General features: G+C 46.4%; 1 protein-coding gene across 6 annotated transcripts in view; it reads left to right on the plus strand.

Annotated features, from left to right (window-relative positions):
- CNTNAP2 (contactin associated protein 2) overlaps positions 1-20268 on the plus strand; it is a 1978697-nt gene that overhangs the window by 1840156 nt on the left and 118273 nt on the right. For all 6 annotated transcript variants that reach the window (XM_077850275.1, XM_077850276.1, XM_077850277.1 and 3 more), the window contains one exon: positions 12019-12112. In XM_077850275.1, the coding sequence (XP_077706401.1) occupies positions 12019-12112 (94 nt within the window). The remainder of the gene's footprint in view (positions 1-12018; positions 12113-20268) is intronic.

A 20268-nucleotide genomic window follows, 5' to 3' on the forward strand; every position in this document is an offset into this window, starting at 1 on the left:
TGGGCTTCCGTGTCCAGAGGATTTTTCTGGTTTTATTATGCAGGAGTGATTGATACATTTGTTGGCCACCAGGTCAAACTCCATCTCCAGCCCTCGATCAGATCACCTTGATTCACAGTTCCCACCAACCCTCCCTCCCTGATGGAACTCCAGTGTCCCCCCAGGATTTCCAGGGGTCTTCTCTGTCTCTGGGCTCTTTCTTCTGTGGATGCTCTCTGAGCCACAACACACCCACCAAAATGCAGCCCACAGCTTCTGTCACGTGCAAACACATACAGCCCCTCAAGGCATTCACTGAACAGCAGCCCTTATTAGACATCTCCAGGTCATGGGGAAAAGGACAGAGAGTATTGAATGAAGTCTTTTTTTTATTTGGATTTATTCTATGCAGAATTTACTCCCGGGCCATAAGTTTTTGTTTTTTCAGTTTCTTCTGGGATATATTTCTCTTCTGTGCAACCTCCTCTTCTGGTTAAGGAACGATCTGCTCTTTTTCAGTAAGAATCATCTCGATGTGGCAGGGAGAGCTCATGTACGGTTAATCCGGCCATGAGCCCTATAAGTTCTATGTCGCATCCTGGGGGCTTTGTTCACCTGGATGTGCTCAATGACCAGAGAATCTACATCAAAACCCTTAAGTTCAGCATTACTCTCTGCATTTTTAAGCATGTGCAGTAAAAATTCAGCACTCTTCTTGGGCCACCGACCCTGTGTCCAGCCCCCCTGTTTGGCCTGCGCACACCTACCAACTCCACCATTGTAGCGATGGAATGACACACACTGCTTCTGCAAAATGACATCTTTCAGATACTTGGTGGCTTTTTGGATATGCATACCCTTGACGGTCTGGAGAGCTTCACGTGTGTTCTTAAAGTGAACATGAAGATCTCAACCTCTCGATTTGCATGATTTTGTAGGATTTCCTGGGTCCAGCAAGTAGCGAACCATTTTCAGAGATCATCTCAGGCCACTTGGGGGAAGAGGAAGGTGGCTCCTGGGAGAATTCATCTTGAATGAAGTCTTGAGCAACAAACTGCTGAGGGCCACACATGACGTATCAGTGTCCTCAGCAGGCCCTTTACTCATCATCCCTCTGTATAGCTTTCTCACAATTTTCACTCCACGCAGTGCTGGGCTCTTTTCTCTCTGATTCCTTCCCACCCCTGGCTCTCCACCTCCTTCCTTAACCTGTCTCCAGGTCTCCCCACCATTATGAGCAAAAAGAAGTAGACTCTTGGGGAGGCTGGGTGGCTCAGTTGGTTAAGCATCTGACTTGGTTTCAGCTCAGGTCATGATCTCAGGGTCATGGGATCGAGCCCCGCATTGGGTTCTGCACTCAGCACAGTCTGCTGGAGATTATCTGCCTTTCCCTCTTTCTCTCCCTTTCCCTCTGATGCTCTCCCTGCCCATGTCCTCTTTCTAAAATTAATAAAAATCTAAGAAAGAAAGAAAGAAAGAAAGAAAGAAAGAAAGAAAGAAAGAAAGAAAGAAAGAAAGAAAGAGGAAGGAAAGAGAGAGAAATACAGACTGTTCCCAGGACAGGGTCCAAACTTCCCAAAACAGGGTCCAAACTCCTGGGCCCAGACCAGTCAGGTTATCAGCAGACATAACACCTTGAATTTTCCCTCCCAATAGAGAAATTGTGGTTACAAATAACAACAATAAGGGGAGATGTAACATCAGAATAAAAATAAATAACCCCAGCCATGCTTGGCTCAAATCAAGACTTTGCCCCTTGGTATTCAAATCCCTGGACAATCTAGCATCCCTTTACTACTTTCCATTGTCATTTACATTTCTCTCCCAAAAACACCCCAAGAACCGATAAGGCTGGTCACCTCAGGACCCCTAAAGATGTGTGCATTCCTCCTTTTAAATGTCTCCACTCTGCAAAGTTCTGTATTTAACCATGATGGTGGTTATTTTACATTTTAAAATTTAGAGAAATACATTATATTCATTTTTCATATATTGCTTTATACTATTATTCCTAACTGTTTTATCAGTCTTATTTCCAAAACAAGAGTAGAAGCACTTTGAACCCAGCTGGGCACATCTCTTTATGCACATCTTCAGCTTAGCTCTCAGCCCAGTTCACACAGTGGCTGGGCAATAAAATCTCATGAAAGTCCTTGCATAAGATTAGGTATTAGTCCAGTCATTTCCTGAAAGACTGCTAGAAGGAGATATGGTCAGGGGACAACTTGAGTCTTATGCCAGAGCCTCTGTCTTCTCACCATGTCAGATCACCCTGTGATAATCATTCACCTGTGCCCTGGATGCCTACAGGCCAGGTGTACTGCCAGACAGGGGTAACCTTCTTACGAGTGCGCAATGGTAGATGCCTCTGGCTGCTGCAGCCAGCGTGCTCACTTCTAAAGATCTGATCAATTGCATCCTTCCATGAGGTGCTCATCTTCAATTAAAGTCCTTGTGTCTGGACCAGTGGCAGTGAGGGCACCATGTTGAGAACTTGACAAAGAGGCCACCCACTTCCACACCGACCAGTCCAACCTCAGCAAATAAACAACGTGACACGGATAACATCAGCCACACCAGACTACAACAATTTCCCTGTTCATAAATTCACTAGACAAATGTTTCCTACTTACATCATTCCTATTGATGGCCTCATTAACACTCCCCCACACACACAGAATTTGCCCAAAATTCACCAGTAACCAAATTTAAACAACCCCTGAAAACACGTGCTTGACAGACCAAGATTATGGGGCTAATCATATTGGTCACATCTACATCGTTTCTCATAATTGTTCTCATTCTTGTTTCATTATTCTTTTCACTTAATTAATAAAAAATTTTTGCCATTACATTATATACTTGCAGCAACATGTTAATACCTATTTTCAAAACTGTTCCTAATTTTGTTTTTTTCTCCTCTTATTTGTTTCCTTCCCCCTTTTACCACCCATTTATTTGCTTTTCCTTACTCCTGGAAAGTCGTTTTATAGTCTCCCATAATGTGTTTTGCCTTGAGCTCTTCAGGAAAATATGCTGCATGAAATTATTTCTTTGATGCTAATGATATAAATTATTATCTAAACCACCTACTATGTGTCATGATTCATTTAAATGTTTCCTAAGTGAATTTAAATATGGAAGTGTTTAAAATCACGAGCCATAAAAAAATAAAAAAATAAAAAAATAAAATCACGAGCCATGTTCATACTAGATCTCTAAGAGGGAACTCAAACTCGGAGGTGTAAGTACTAGACATTAATTCAGATATGGGTTTTTAAGCCTTACCTTTATCTTTTGAATTCTCACGTGCAAAACCTGAAAGTCCTAAGTATTTTCTGACCAGATTCTTTGAGAAAACAGCATAGTGTTTGAGTATTTTCTGCTAAAAAGTCTTTAAAATTAATGCTGTTGGGGTATCTGGGTGGCTCAGTAGGTTAAGCATCTGCCTTCAGCTTATGTCATGATCCCGGGGTCCTGGCATCCAGCTCCCTGCTCATGAGAGGAGTCTAGTTCTCCCTCTGCTTCTGCCTTTCCCCACTGCTGTGCATGTTCTCTCTCTCTCTCTCTCTCTCTCTAATAAATAGATAAATAAATATTTTTTAAAAGTTAATGCTGTTAAGAAATGCCATATCAGCTGTGAAAGGAGAATTATTCTTCTCATTCATTGAGATGTATAAAAACTATACAGATCTATTGATGCAAAGTCAATTTTCCTTTTTTTTTTTTTTTTTTTTTTAACAATTTATCTTGAAGTAGTATTCAGTGTTTTTCCAGTAGGTGGAGTGTTAGGTTAGGGGAAGCAGATCAACATTTGAAAGCTATTTTTTTTTCCTTTTTACAAAGTTGAGGAATTTTTCAATATAAAACATAAATCACCTAACGGATTCACTAATTATTTTAATTGCATCAATACCACAAAATTCCGGCTGTGCTGGACCTTACAAGGCAGATCCACTGTACTAATTACATTACCATAGTAACAGTGGCATAAGGACAACAGCAGAAAGGACTTATAATGCCCTTCATTTTAAAATTGCTCATCAAGGGGATCCCTGGGTGGCGCAGCGGTTTGGCGCCTGCCTTTGGCCCAGGGCGCGATCCTGGAGACCCGGGATCGAATCCCACGTCGGGCTCCCGGTGCATGGAGCCTGCTTCTCCCTCTGCCTGTGTCTCTGCCCCTCTCTTTCTCTCTGTGACTATCATGAATAAATAAATAAAACATTAAAAAAATAATAATAAAATAAAATAAAATAAAATAAAATAAAATAAAATAAAATTGCTCATCAAGCCATCAGTGAAACCTCCTGACGTCTCTGAGAAATAACTCACACATGCATACAGCAAGGAAAGATCTGTCTTAAATCCTCTCTTACTTAAGCCTTAAGTGTTTCTGGAAAAGAACCTTCCTTGTGAGTTTATTAATACTGGTTCAAGGCTGATGCCACTTCCAGTCTTGAACTTGGGCAAAATCACTAACTCTCCTCGGGACCCTCCACACCAAGATGAGGGTGGGAGGTGGCAGAGGTAAATTAGCTGTCTCGGGGTGCCTTGCTGCTTAAAAAAGATCCTTGACCTGGCCTTTATATAAGCATTTCCTTCAGGCTGAATGTTAGAAGCCAGATTTGCTGAGAACCCGACAGCCTTGGTTGTGACGTGTGTGTCTAGGAATTGAATGTGAGCAAACCCTGCCCCAGCTTTATAGGGCAGGTGGCCCTCTTCCCAGCCCTCTGCCCTCACCAGGATCAGCTCCATGAATAATGGGCTGAAGGATGCCTCACAGTGATGCCTGGGAGCCCAGTTTTAGCAGAAGGTTCTGCTCGAAGCCCCTGTGTTTCTGGAAAGACACTACTTTTTAGGCCCAGAGTAGTGAGATGGTTTCAAAGGAATCTTAATTTTCTGGTCCAACCCCCTTGTTTCATGAATGAGGCAACTGAAGTCTAAGGAGTCTTTGTACTGTGTTGAGTGTCAAGCAGCGGTTGAGTGGAGCCAGGACCCGACTCCCAGCCCTGGTCTCACTCCTGCAGACCACCCCTCCTCTCTCACCCTGGAACGCTGGAGGAGTCCCCTAGAGACCCTCACAGGAGAGCAAGACTCCCACCTTCCCAACCTCCAAAGAAGAGAAACAAGACCACCGCAAACCAGGTGTTGGAGGCAGTGGAGAAGTAACGAGAGAAAATGAGTATTCTCCTCTTTGTGTTCCCACGGCCAAGCGCTCATGTCTGGAGAGAGCCTCTAGCTCCCATTTGCAGGGTGTTTTCCATTCTAGAAAGGCTTGGGGCCAGTGGATTCAACTGGGTCTTTCCTAGCTGTGGAGGCAAAGTCCTCCTGGAGCAGAAGGATCCCAGAGCCAAGGAGATGGTGGTTGAGCCTAGCTCATCAGGGCCCTGTGCTAAGGCAGCGAGCTAGTGAAAAGTGAGTGGTCAGGTACTAATTCCCAGAATAAGAAATCATTCATTGTATTTGTTGAAAGGACAGCAGAAGAGCTTGCTGAGTGAGGACACGGCTCATACAAAGCCCTGAATGGAGCGTGGGTAAGATGACACGGTAGGCCCAAAGGATCGACAGAGGGCGAGTAGGGTCAGAACAGAGAGGCAACTGGGAGGAGAGAACGCTCTGCTCTTCGCTCTGCTTGCTCTAGGAACATGCCACCTTCTCCCCCAATCCTGTCCAGAAGAGGCAAAGGCTCCCTGGCTTATGTAAATGCAGGCAACCGAGTTACTCGGTTAACTCCCTGTTCATGGGGGTCATGTCGCACACCCAGGCACCTCCATTGCAGATGGTCATCACTAACCCAGCCCTAAAAGCTTGCCTGTTCCTCATGTTCTGTTACAAAGGAGAGTGTTTCTTTTCTTTAAGTATCTCTGTAAATGGGGCTTGTGTCCATTTAGGGTAAAATCAAACTAAGGTAGAAGGCAGTGTGGCCTCTGACTGGATCAGCATCCCAGAGGGCCACCTGCCATCTGCATCCCTGGTTGCTCTTGGAATTGGAGGGATGGTCACACAGGCTGACAGCATGGGCAGGGGAGATGGTGGCACACTGGCCCCCACAGTGACACGCTTGTGGTTCTCAATCATGTGGTCCCTGGAACGGGCTACACTGAGCAATGGCCCAATGTCCAGTCCCAGAGGCTCTGGGAGAAGCGGGGAGTGGCCCAAAGTGTAAAGATTCAGAGTCACAGATGAGTCCTCAGCCCGTCTGTTTCCACACAGTCTTCAAGGATGTGGCCAGGCCTACTCACCCAAACCTGATGGCCAGGAAGTTCTGTGGGGGCTCCTGTCCCTGGGTCATCCATAGCACTTTCCTCAAAGAACCGAGTTCTCATGGAAGTATGAGCTGGGTTCCCGTGCCTTGAACACAGACACACACACACACACACACACACACACACCCAGACCTGTCAGTGTGCTCAGCCAGTGATGACTCATTTAATAAATGTTGAGCACCCAAGATGACTCAGGCCCACTTCCTATGGATCATAAAAGGGCCAAGAGGTTTACCAGATAATGCTGCAGGAGAGCAACAGCCACACGTCCAAAGGTGGGGTACGTTCCTCCGCCTGGCAGCCCGCAGCCCCAGGGCTCTCAGGCCTGAGCCACAGCAGGCAGGTGCTAGCTCCCTGGGAGGGAGGGTGGGTGGGCCTTGGCCCTTGGCCCCACGGGGCCACCATCGAACCAGAGGACAGGCTGCAGCCCTGTAGCTGGTGGCAGACCCACAAAAACTCTACTTTTTTTTTGTCTCCCGCTGTCATCCACGTTTATTCAGTGTCCCCTCTGTTAATGAGCACAAAGTGACTTGGGGTCAGGAGGAGGCAGCAAACATTCAAGCCTATGAAGCCTTGGTGCTGGGCTTGAGTCCTGCTCTTTCCCCTCCTTTGTGGTGATCAGGACCCTTCCGGGGGCCCCAGCAGAAGGAGGTTAAGATGGACAGGAAGGGTTATGAAGCGGTCCCTGCTCTTGGAACACTTTCCCACAGGAGTTTCAGGTGGGGAGGCGGAGAGGGATCAGGGATGAGATGAGCTGATCCTTGTCCCCATCCCGATGCCTGTTTGGAGGGGCCCTTCCTCATGGCCAGTCTTCAGTTCCAACTTGGAATAAAAACAGCCATCAGGATGGTAGCCCCTGGGACGACTGGGTGGTTCAGTGGTTGAGCATCTGCCTTCGGCTCATGACCCCGGGTCCCGGGATTGAGTCCCACATCGGGCTCCCCACAGGGAGCCTGCTTCTCCCAATGCCTGTGTCTCTGCCTCTCTCTCTGTGCATGAATAAATAAATCTCATGAATAAATAAATAAAATCTAAAAAAAAAAAATACTCAGTGTGTCCAAGCTAATTCCACGTATTACCTCAAACTAAGGATGAAGAGGCCAGACATCCCAGGACGTGCCCTCAGGGCAGCATTTTGTGCCTTCACCTGGGATGGGGCCAGCGGAGGGACCAAACCCACACTGTGGTCTTTCTTCTCTGATCCTTCCCTGCTTGCTCCGTCTCACCTTCCCAAACATCAGCAAAACTGATGAAATCCTTCAAGCTCTGCCAAGACCAACTGTGACTTTAAAATGGAAATGAACCACAATTGTAAAATAATGCCTGAACCAACATTAAAGCTCTCAACTCAGCGTGTAGGACACGGAGCCCCAGAGCCCCAGCCCCAGTCAGTATCCTGATAGATGTTGAACCAATTAGTTGTCCCTTAAGGTCGTCCTGGGGCACACGGAGTCGCAGTCTTTAATTTGAATGGGCCTCCATTACACAACCTTTTATTGCCTCTTAACTGCCGGTGAAATGACCACCAGCTACATGTGCAGCAAAATGGCTCACTTGGACCCCAAAGAAATTACCTTGAAATCATGACACTTCACTGTGGCAAATGCACCAGGGCTCATTTGAAAAGAGGAGGCGCCCTGGCAAGGCGAGTGAAATGATAGGACTGGGGGGGGCCGGGCCAGGGAACAAGTGTCCTTAGGCTTTTGCAGGTTGCTCTTTTCTTGCCTTACCTGATTGACTGCATTTTCTCCTTCAAACGCAGCTATTTAAAATGCTAATAAATAAATAAATAAATAAATAAATAAATAAATAAAATGCTGCCCAACGTCTGACTTCCCTAGTCGAGAGGGCTGGGCCAGCTCTGGAGGCCGGTGGGCTTGCAGCTTACCAGTCCGTCTCCGTAGCCGGATGAGGCCGGGTGAGAATGTCACTTCCATCACTCACTCTCTTTCTGACTTTGGACACTTTTTGTATCACTGGAGAAGGGAACGCCTATCCGATACCCAGTAAATAAGATGTGAAAAGCCTAGCAAGCCTTGCATGCAGTAGCTGCTCAATACCTGCTTTCTCCTTTCCTACAAGAGCTGTCTGGGTCCAATCAGGAGATAGAAACCACATAGTAGGTTAAACATGATCTAGGAATTAACTACAATAAAGGCAAACTCTATGAGAGGGGGAAACTCCAGTAGAATTTCGTAGAGGCACCCCCTAGCTGAGGGAGGATACCCCCCGAAGGACCAACGTGGAGGGCTTCGTATGTTGTTGGAGAGGTGTGGTGGTTCCGCCCTCCAGATAGCAGAGGCTTGGCCAGCCTGGAGCCGGGCTAGTTGCTGGCCCGAGCAAGAGGCCACCTCCGGAGTGCAGGTGGGGAGCAGGTGCATGGTCGCTGGAGGTGTGCATGTGGGTGTGCAGGGGGGACAGAAGGCCACGGGGGAAGTGCACGGGCCTCTTATTTCACGTCTGGAGGGCTTGTCACCAGCCTGCACGGTCATGGAGGGATCACACTCCGGGCCTGTGTCTCGGATAGACCTCCCTTCCCTCATGAATTGAGACTCAGGAGTGTTCATGACACTTATTGATAAACCAAAACCAGGCAGGGTCACTGATATTCTAAATGATAGAATCAAGATTCAAAACCCTTTGCTCCAGAACAAAAGAAAACAGACCTAATGTCAAGTTCAGCTTTTAGTTCGGGTTCTCAACCGCGTGTATATAGGACTGGGAACAGCGGAAAGTAACCCATGGAGACAAAGTAGGAATTCTATTTTACTGTGAGCTCAGTGCGAATAATATCAAATGGATGCCAAAAAACCAAGTCTGTCCGGTCAGGATCCATAAAAACAGTTCAAGGAAAGGAAGGTAATCCCACTGGGTGGGTCAGGCCACACCTGAGGACCGATTCCACTCTGCGTGCACTGCTCTACACCAACATATGTCAACACATTTTTACTGAGGACCTACTATGGGCTTGGCACTGTGCTGGCTCAGAAGACACACGCACAAAAAAATCTAAAAGTCTGAGCATTAGAATTTGTTTTTTCTTTTTTTAAAGATTTTATTTATTTATTCATGAGACACAGAGAGAGAGAGAGGCAGAGGGAGAAGCAGGATCCATGCAAGGAGCCCGACCTGGGACTCGATCCCGGGTCTCCAGGATCACACCCTGGGCTGCAGGCGGTGCTAAACCGCCGAGCCACCCGGGCTGCCCTAAGCATTGGAATTTGAAGTTTGATAGTTTGTAAGATTATGTACAATATATTCATAAAATGGAACACAGTCATTCATGACAAATGATGATTTAGCGGTACGTTTATTGAATGACAGATTTAATAACACCCCTTTAAGGAATGAAAAGTAAATGGAAAATAATATATAGTTGGGTTCCATTCAATTGTCGTAAAAAAATCAAAGGAATATACATTATACTTTAAGAAACTGACTTGATAAAAAAATAATTATCACTGGGGGGGAGTTTTTCCCCGCAAATCTGTACTATTATTTTCTCTATAATGAACATCTGTTTGTGTTCACTTTTAAGCTCTTTAGCAAGACAGATGTAGGTGTAAGAAGTATTTAGGGGAAGATCAGCGCTGTGAAGCAGGCACGGTAACCTGTGATGAAGGCCTTCCACGGTTATCTTCTTTGACCCCAAAAAACTTTTGGACCAAAGAAACGGAGGGACAGCAGCACTGACCCATATAAGCCACCAGATGGCGCGGAAGCAGCTAGCTAACACCAGCCAGAGGAGCAACTTTTCTGTGAGATTTAAAACATTATATGGCCTCATTCATTTGGGGAATATAAAAAATAGTGAAAGGGAATAAAGGGGAAAGGAGAGAAAATGAGTGGGAAATATCAGAAAGGGAGACAGAACATGAGCGACCCCTAACTCTGGGAAACGAACTAGGGGTGGTGGAAGGGGAGGAGGGCGGGGGGTGGGGGTGACTGGGTGATGGGCACTGAGGGGGGGCAGTTGATGGGATGAGCACTGGGTGTTATGCTATATGCTGGCAAATTGAACGCCAATTTAAAAAAATATGCAAAAAAAAGTTAAAAGAAAATAAATAAATAATAAATAAATAAAATATCTAAGCTCTCTGGCCCCAAGAGGTGTTTTGTTGGTGATGCACTTAAAACCATAGAAAACTTTTGAGAATGCTAGTCGAGCAGGCCAATGTTTGCTCTCACGGCGCTCTTCGGATCTCTGTGACAGTGCTGCGCCAGCACCCACCCACCAGAATTTAACAGAACTCCCCAAATCCCCGAGATGCGAGGAGTCCTGGACTCTGAACCGTGGCTTTCAATAATCTGTGGGTTTCTAGTAAGTGGTTTCAGGAGTCAGGTGTAGGTGGTCATCAATGATTAATGATCCTCCCCAGCTCCCCGCGTGGCCAGTGAGACTGGCCCACTTCCCAGCCCTGTTCCCAGCTCCCCTCTCCTGCCCACTGCAGCCCCGCTTCCCTGCAGCTTTGCCCACCTTGGCGGTTACTAGCAAGGACCCAGGAGTGGGACCTGAGTCTGGAGTGTGTGCTGCTGCCTCCAGCAGGCAATCCCCACCCAAACGCCTATGCTGGGCAGTGACACAGTGTTTCTGCTCACCTGAGCAGGTAAGAGGCTCGCCTCAGAAAAGCAAAAGGCTACAAAAGCATTTTTCACAGGCGGATACGCAGAGGCACAGAAAACTCTAGGAGCTCCCCGTGGTGGGAGAAACACCGCTAGGACTGTATCAGTTATAAAAAGACAGCAAAGGCAAGAAAAGCCATGTCGGGACACAGAGACAAGAGAGGCGCTGGTTCTGGGACACCAGCCTTTGCACTTTGTTCATGAGAAATGTAATCAGAAAGGCGCTTTGCTCCGACAGCCCGTATCTGTAAGGTGTTTCCACCTGCTTCGTTTCTCCCTCCCTCTACTGCCAACTCACCTCCACTCGGAAAGACCAAGCCCAGCTGGAGCACGGGTGTCTTTGTCCCCTCCAGGCTCTGTTGTCCCTGCCCTGTGGGGGCATCCTCCTCATTTGATAATTTAAAACAAAAAAGATATATTTATGCAACTTGAAGTTCAGCATCTGGATATGTATTTTCATAGATCTATTCATATTTGAGTATACGTACTGAAGATCGTTGTTGTTGTGCAAGCTGATGGTGTGGGACAGTGACTAAAACAGGACACTAAGCGGACATTAAAGAAAACCCATTGTGACAGATGCAGCAATTCCCTATCTCAGGGGTCAGTACTGGAGATTGGATGAAGCAGATTTTACTTTATTAAAATGAGCAAGGGGGCAGCCCGGGGGGCTCAGCGGTTTAGCGCCGCCTGCAGCCCAGGGTGTGACCCCGGGGTCCCAGGATCAAGTCTCACGTCGAGCTCCCAGCGTGGAGCCTGCTTCTCCCTCTGCCCAGGTCTCTGCTTCTCTCTCTCTCTCTCAATGAATGAATAAATAAAATCTTTAAAAAACAAACCAAAAAAAAAAAATGAGCAAGGATCCTAATCCAGCAGAAAATGGGTATAAATTACCCACAGAAAATGTGCATAAGCTGAAGAACAATTCATAAAGGGTCTTCACTTCCAAGCTCAAACTGACTTCAGGTAACCCCAGAGAAAGAATAGATGGGCGTCCCGCTTTCCCAGGCTGGCGTTCCGTTGTCAGCACTGAGGAAGGAAGATGTGGGGACACACCGGGGCTCACGGAGTGACTGACCCTGCCTGCGAGATCCGATCCCAAGTGCAGGTTAGCAACCCTCTCCTAAAGTCTCTCCCTTTTCTCTCCCTGCAGCTCGATCATTATCCTTCGGTGAGTTACCATCTGCCAAGTTCCTCGGACACACTCTTCAATTCTCCCAAGTCGCTCTTTCTAGGAAAAGTTATAGGTAAGAATTCCGTGCTTCGGGCCTAATCGTATGATGGTAAGAGCATGTTTGGTACAGGACTTAATGCGAGGTGACGTGAACTTGGATTTTTAAGTTACCAGGTGGACTTCTGCCGTTGGGCTCAGTCACCGGTATCTTGTGGGTACAAGAGAAGGTGGGTTGCTCTCCTCGGGGATGCAGAAGAGAACTGTCATCAGAGCATCTTTGGGGTAAATTGCTCAGGGGATAGGTTCTGAAGCCACTAGTTGGCTTTGAAACGCTGTGATGGGTGGTTGTGGCTTCTGCACAAGTGAAGGCGCCGGGACCAGCATCATCCGGGGCGTGATATAAACTAAGACAGAAGTAAAGCCAAGTGTCTGCCCCCCAGTTCTTTATGTAAAATCTGCTCGTTTGTTCATTAAGGCCCCCCACCTACCGACAGTATTTAACTTCGTCTACGCACATCATCGTGGTTCTGTCTTGCTCTCACTCTGAGAAAGCCGGCTGATATTATTTGCAAATTAGAAGGCCGACAAGAATTGGAAAATTGTGGCAGAAAGCCCACCACCCCCCTGTGTGTGATTGTGAATCTGAGAGTCACTCTTGCCCTTTGCTTACTGTGGGTCAGCACTGTCGAGATTAAAATCCCCAGGTGATTGGTTGCATCTTTTTAAGTGGTTAATGTAGAGCCAATGAAAGAACGGTGTTTTGGGTTTTTTGGCTTGTTTGTTTACTATGAGAATTTATACTGTGAGCCAAGGATGGAAACAGGAAGATGGTGGGTGGCGTGCGGGCCAAGGAGGAGGTGAGTCTGGGTCGGGCAGGTAGTGGTCACCAGGATGTCGTTGATTGTAAAAAGCACTCGGGGCGGGGGGCAGATAATTAGGAGAATAGGAAACCTAACCTATAATAAAAATAACAATAATGTACGCTAATATAGAACTTACTGCAAGCCCAGCTCCGTCCTACCTTAGATGCACCAGCTTATTAAATTAACCTTCATGGCAATTCTATGAGATCATCAAGATTAGGCAAGAGCGTACAAGACTAGCTCCATTTCACAGGTGAGGAAACTGAGGCACAGAGAGTAATTGGTGGAGCCAAAACGTGAACCCCAGCAGGCATCCCTTGGTCTGTGCTCCTGACTACCGGGCCGTCATCTCTGCCCTTCATTACTGAGAAGTGAAAATAGGCAGATGTTGGCGGCAGAGGTTGAGAGGTTGAGCAGTTGAGGGATACGTATTCCTGAACTTAGAACCAGAACACGCCAGGCAAGGCAGCAGACAAGCAGAGCGACACATGAGGCCCCAGGGGGAAGAGGCCACAATGGGGCATCTGGGTGGCTCAGCAGTTGAGTATCTGCCTTTGGCTCAGGTCGTGATCCCAGGATCCCGGGATCGAGTCCCGCATCGGGCTCCCCGCAGGGAGCCTGCTTCTCCCTCTGCCTGTGTCTCTGCCTCTCTCTGTGTGTCTCTCATGAATAAATAAGTAAAATCTTAAAAAAAAAAAAAAAGGTAAAAAAAATAAAAAATAAAAAAAATAAAATAAAATAAAAAAATAAAAAAAATAAAAAAAAAATAAAAAAAAAAAAGGAAGGGAGGAAGGGAGGAAGGGAGGAAGGAAGGAAGGAAGGAAGGAAGGAAGGAAGGAAGGAAGAGAAAAGGCCACATCCTCAGGAAAAGACTAGAAGGGTGGCACCAGCTCAGTGGACAGGTGGCAAAGGAAGGAGGGTGGAAACCCATGCCCACCCACTCTGCTTTAGGCATTGTGCTAATCATTTCCCACGTGAAACTGTGACAACTAAATGTCGCAACTATCCAATGAGGCAAGACCCATGATTATTATCCTCATCTTGCCGAGGAAACAAGCTGAGAGAGCCAGTCCCCACAGTGACTTACCTGGTACGGGGTGAAGTGGGGTTCTGACAGCAGGTCTGCCTTGACAAGAGTGCACCACCTAACGCAGATCAAATGAACTTGCCCAGAAGGGGTGCAGCTGGAAGTCAAGGGACCCCATTAATCAGCAGCGAGAAGTGGCTGTGAGGCGGAGGAGAGCTTGGCATTCAGAAGGCATCTTACGTCCTGAGACATTGGTGAGCGCCCACGTCTCGCCACACGCATTCCTACAACTCAGTCACAAATAATTGGAAATCCTAAGTGCTCCTTTTGGGGCCATAACTGTCCCACCAGAACAGACTCTACACTGCGATAGCATGATATTCTGGAAGACACGCTACTGTGGTATTCCTAGCGTCACATGCCCCGTGAACACACCCCAAGCAGTGGACTTGACTGCTCTACGAGAGTCATGGAGACACGTTTTGACAGAAATGCTGAGGGATTGCTAAGTGCCCTCACTGTAACTAACAACGCTCTCTGGTTCCTCAGTATTTCGGGAATCGTGATTCAATTCACACCAGAGCAGAATTATAATATACAGTGTAGCCTGGACCGTCAAGGCCATGAGCAAATACCACCATAAAGGCAGCATCCTCTATAGCTAAGAATTTACCAGGCGAGAAATGAACTAGGGGTAGTGGAAGGGGAAGTGGCAGGGGGTGGGGGTGACTGGGTGATGGGCAATGAGGGGGCCACTTGGCGGGATGGGCTCTGAGTGTTACGCTATATGTTGGCAAATTGAACTCCAATAAAAAATTTTTTTTAATTTAAGAAAAAAGAATTTACCAGGCGATAAATCTGTGCCAAGTGAAACGTGTAACAGGACCTCAGGTGTTGGGAAAACCCACAGAGTTTTCCATACACCAAAGGAAAGGAAAATTTTGCTGTGCCCATACACGACCTGCGTGTATGGTGGTGAGTTGTGTAAAGAACCTATACACGCCTGTAAAGAAGCCACTGATCTGAGGTGGAGATGGCCTGGTGGTGTCCACCAGAGAGGAAGGCGGGGTGCTGTCACCGGTCCCAGGGCACTGACGTCCCCAGAGACCACCCTCGTCTGCACCAGCCCGGGTTTCCACGCAGACCCAGGTGGTGACTCCTAACAAGGAGCGAGGGCCCGAGAACATTTGCTGAATTAAGAAGAAGGAGCAGCAGGAGAGAGCAACAAAAGGCCATGGGACAAGTGAGACGGTGGAGTGACGACGCCGATAGGGTCAATAAAATTGGTGGGGAGGTGCGACCTGCTCTTCTCATGCACCTTGCAACCAGGTGCATCGGAAAGCAGGTGCCTGGTGACCGTGGGCACGAAGAGGGCAGGCCCTGGAGGCAGGTGAGCGCACGTCTTAGCTCAGGCTGCCCTAACCCAGTGCCACAGACCGGGAGGCTTCAGCCACAGACTTTTCTCTGTGGTTCCGCAGGCCACGGAGTCCAGGCGCCGGCAGGTCAGGCGTCTGGTCAGGCCCCGCTGCCTGCTTTCTGGGCGCCGTCTTCTCCGTGTGTTCTCACGCGGCAGAGGGAGAGGAAGCAAGCTCTCTCCTGTCTCTTCTTGCAAGGGCGAGAATGATCGGTGTCATTCATTCATGGGGGCTCCCCACTCGCCACCCGGTCACCTCGCAAGGCCCCCGCCGCCTAATGTCATCACATGGGGGGTGGGTTTCAACATAGGATTTGAGGGGGACGCAGCAGCTGGGTTGATTTGAATCTTGGGCTTGCCTCTCATTAGCCTTGAACCTTGGGCACATTCCTTGAACCACCCCCCGACCCTCACCCCCACGGCCTGGATTCCAGCAGGAGTTTTTTGTTGTTTTTTGGTTGTTTTGGGGTTTTGTTGTTGTTGTTGTTGTTGTTTTTAACTAATCAATTCGTACCTGCCAGATCAGTGCCTAGCATATAGAAAGTCCTCAAAAAACATTTGTGGAGTCAATGAACTACTCATTTAGTATTAAGCTAATAACATCTGAGGAAGTACCCAGTACAATACCTGGTACATAAATAAAGAGAAAAAATGACCTTTTTCTCGATGCTGGCTTTGTGCCAGTCATTATGCCATGTGCTGGAAGGGGTCCTCCCTGCAGTCCACCCATGGCCGCCCCACACCACTGTTACCCTCATTGTACAGAGGAGGAAGGGACCATGGTTTAGAAAGTCACATTATTTTCTTGAAGCAGGATTTCCCAGCAGCTGCACTCTTGCCATTTTTGGTCCGAGAATTCCTTGTTGCGCGACTGTCCCATCCATCGTGGGACATTTAGCAGCATCCCCAGCCTCTACCAGGTAGCAGCCCCCAGCTGCAACAGCCACACCTGTCTCCAGACATCACCAGAAGTCCCCGGGAGGATAAAGTCCTCACCAGCTGAGAACCACTGGCTTCCAGTCCGCCAGCTGGTCTTTGGTAGAGCTGGGATTTGAACTGAGAGGTGTGTGAGAGCGACGCGTTGCTTCCTGAGAACACCTGCATCTTTCAGAACGATGAAGAGGCAGGGAGGGGAGCTGACACCCTGAAGATAAATTCCATCAATACGATCAAAGGAATCACAGTGAGGACCTTGCGGACTGGTGGGCCCCTGGGGATGCTAATCGTTGGCCACTTCCTAAAGCCAATATTCCTTAAATATTTGACCATTTAGTAGGGGCAGGATTGGTGAGAAGCATTTTTGAAGTATCCTTTTGAAAAAGACATATACTTCGGTGAGAAATTACCAATATGCATTCACCAGCTACTTAAATATATATCTATAAAGACAGATTGAACTTCAAAGAGACACTTGGTGTACTCTAGTGAGGGCTGACACTCCATAGAGACCGATGCCCTCAAGTTGTTGCTTGGTTGGGTCAGCTGCTAATCAGAAACTGATCCCATAAAAGAAGGGAAAGGAGGTGGATCTAAATAAATAACAGGACTTAAACAGGATAAATAACATGGAGCTCTTTGATGAGCGATGCTTGAAAAGGGACATAGAAAGAGGATGAAAGAAAGATTACCTAACCAAGGACAAGTGTGAACTTCCCAAAGGGAATGGAAGAAACATAATTATTTAGAAATAAAAAAGAGAGCACTGTCAGCCAACATCAAAAGTTTAGAAGGGACTGCTACATTTGAGTCCTTCTAGAAGGAAGTCAGAATCGCTAACAGCAAAGTTTCACAAAGTAGAAATCTTATCACCCCTCATTATGTCCATTTTGTATCATTTACTAAATGAGTGATGTCACGTATTTTACGTATCTGATTTTCAGCAACAGATTTAATAGTATCTCAAAAACCCTTTATAGCAAGGGAGAGAGGGGTGCCTGGTGGCTCAGTCAGTTAAGCATCTGCCATCAGCTCAGGTCATGATCCCATGGTCCTGGGTTGGAGTCCCACATTGGGCTCCCTGCTTGGTGGGGAGCCTGCTTCTCCCTCTCCCTCTGCTGCTCCCCACCACCACCTGTGCTCTCTCTCCCTGGCTCTCTCTCTCTCAAGTAAATAAATAAAATCCATAAATCAATCAATCAACCAATCAATGGAGAGAAAGATAAGTAGAAGCCTGAAGCAGGATCTTCTGTTTATTAGTTTAACATTTCTATCAAGGCCTTGTATAAAGATACAAAGAGAATGTTTATTGACTTTGCAAATGGCACATGGCCAATAAGAGGATGACTTAACAAGCTGGGTAATACAAAAAAACTTCAAAAGCATCTTTTTTTTTTTTTTTTTTGCCTTAAAAGATCACTTTGTGTTTTTTTTAATAAATTTATTTTTTATTGGTGTTCAATTTGCCAACATATAGAATAACCCCCAGTGCTCATCCCATCAAGTGCCCCCCTCAGTGCCCGTCACCCCCACCCCCCGCCCACCTCCCCTTCCCCCCCCCCCAGTTCGTTTCCCAGAGTTAGGAGTCTCTCATGTTCTGTCTCCCTTTCTGATATTTCCCACTCATTTTTTTCTCCTTTCCCCTTTATTCCATTTCACTATTTTTTATAGTCCCCAAATGAATGAGACCATATAATGTTTGTCCTTCTCCAATTGACTTACTTCACTCAGCATCATACCCTCCAGTTCCATCCACATCGAAGCAAATGGTGGGTATTTGTCGTTTCTAATGGCTGAGGGATATCCACTTTATTTGTACAAACCAGGAGATCACGGGGAAATTACTTCCCAAGCCCTGATGCCCCCTCCCCACCCCAACAACAAAAAGCAGGCTCCTTTTATTAGGGCCAGAGGTGAATATTCAGGAGGGGATTTTATCATTATAATGAGGCTGAGGCGTTTTTTTCTGGTACTTTCTGATTAATCTGAGCAGAAGTCTTCCTCAAATGTTTCTTTTTCTGTTCCAGCAGTTGGTTAGTTTCTAAAAAGTAAGATTGGCAGTTGAGCAGAAACCTTTAGGAGTTTCCTGAGTTCAGGGGGTCAGGGCCTGTGACAAGGGGCCTGACAACATCAGTTTTTTGCCAGAAAACCTCTTCAAAAGCATCTTGATGGCCTAGAAAGATAGGATAAAATAATGACATGAAATATAATAAACTTAACTTTTGCATTAGACCAAAAAAAGAAAAGAAAAGAAAGAAAAGAAGAAAAGAAAGATATAAGTAGAAGATACCAGGGAAGACCCCCTGGTATCAAGAAAAAGACTCAGGCTGGTTTTCTGGGGAGTTTGGTATGAGCCAATATTATGTGGTGATTGATGTTTAAATAAATACTGTACTGTACTGAGCTACATTAATAAGAGAATCATGGGCAAAGAGTACAGTCAGACCCCAGTGGATGTCATGGCCTACTCCTACTCCTATCTATTAAGATAGATATTAATCTTCTGAGGAAAAGGCCAGATGAACAAAAGGGCCCCCCCCAAAGGAAGAATCAGAAGGCCTGGGGATACTAAGACATGATTACAAGGACATGAGAGAACCCATTTCCAGCCTTTGACAGCTGCTACCCCAACAGGTGAGACTTGTAGAGGTCAACTCACCGGGACCAGAGAAGACTAGCAAGAGTAAGACTTCAGTCCCTGCAAGAACTTCCTAACAATTACCATTATTTAACAAATGAGTGGCCACCGTTGGGAGGCAGTGGACTCTCCATCATTAAGAGTAGCCAACAAAGGCTCCCTGGAAATTCTTCTGTACTTTGAGTGTTGTGGACTGAGCGGGACCAGATTAGAGAAAGTCTAAAGACCCTTGAAACAGTAGGATTTATGATGGGAGTAATTTTCGTTTTTAAAAAAGAGGAGAAATGTAGTATGACAGTGGAGAAGTACCTCCTGTTCCATGTGAGAACCAAAAGGATAATTCGACGCGGGGCTCCTTGACATACACCATTCAGTGCTCTGGATGCAGTGTAGATGTGGATGAGAAGAACGTCACTATGCGTTAGTGTAATAGACGGCCTCTGTTTGCAGGATGGCATATTCATTTTAATTTTAATTTTAGAAAGCTATTTCTGAGCCCTCTCTTATTAATTTCTTCAAATTAACTCTTTGTGCCAGTCCTGTAAATCACAGTAATATAAAACCATAATAAAATCTGTTTTATAATAATAAGGCAGCAGCTGTTCTGTGTAAATTTGAGAAGCTATGTCTGGAAAACGGATTCTGATGCAGGGCAACGATTGCGTTACTGACCATTGTTATTTGTCAGTGGCCGCAATGTTAGTGGTGACAAAATTAAAGGTGAACATCTATCCATTTGAATTCATTTTTTTTTAAGATTTTATTTATTTATTCATGAGAGACAGAGAGAGAGAGGCAGAGACACAGGCAGAGGGAGAAGCAGGCTCCATGCAGGGACTGCTTGATTACTCCAGGGCCTCCGGGATCATGCCCTGGGCCGAAGGCAGGCACTAACCTGCTGAGCCACCCAGGCATCCCTATCCATTTGAATTTAATATGGTTTGTAAGTATTGCTGGTCACAGATTCTAATATTTTCCAAACTGCCATTATTTAAAGTATGATAGAAGATAGACCTATTGGTAGCCACACTGTGGTTTGCATTATATTCTAAAATATGAATATTATGATCTTTTGAGAAAGCATCCTTATTCTAGGGCTTTCCAAAACTTTCTGGAACTTTGGCAAAGCCTTCACACACAGCAGGAAATGATATACCTCCATCTCCATTCGCTGGTGAGGTGGTATACTGTGGCAGGCATTACACTGCTCACTGAATATTTCCAGCCAAAAAACTATGAGTAGAAAAGACATATGCAGTGTCTGGGCTATAACATGTAATTTCTGGTGCAACAGTCTCCAGAGTCCTTCTATCCTTTTGTCATGAGGATTGGTAAACCTGAAGATCATGGT

The sequence above is a fragment of the Canis aureus genome, chromosome 15 (genome assembly GCF_053574225.1).
Source record: "Canis aureus isolate CA01 chromosome 15, VMU_Caureus_v.1.0, whole genome shotgun sequence".
NCBI classification, from domain to species: domain Eukaryota; kingdom Metazoa; phylum Chordata; class Mammalia; order Carnivora; family Canidae; genus Canis; species Canis aureus.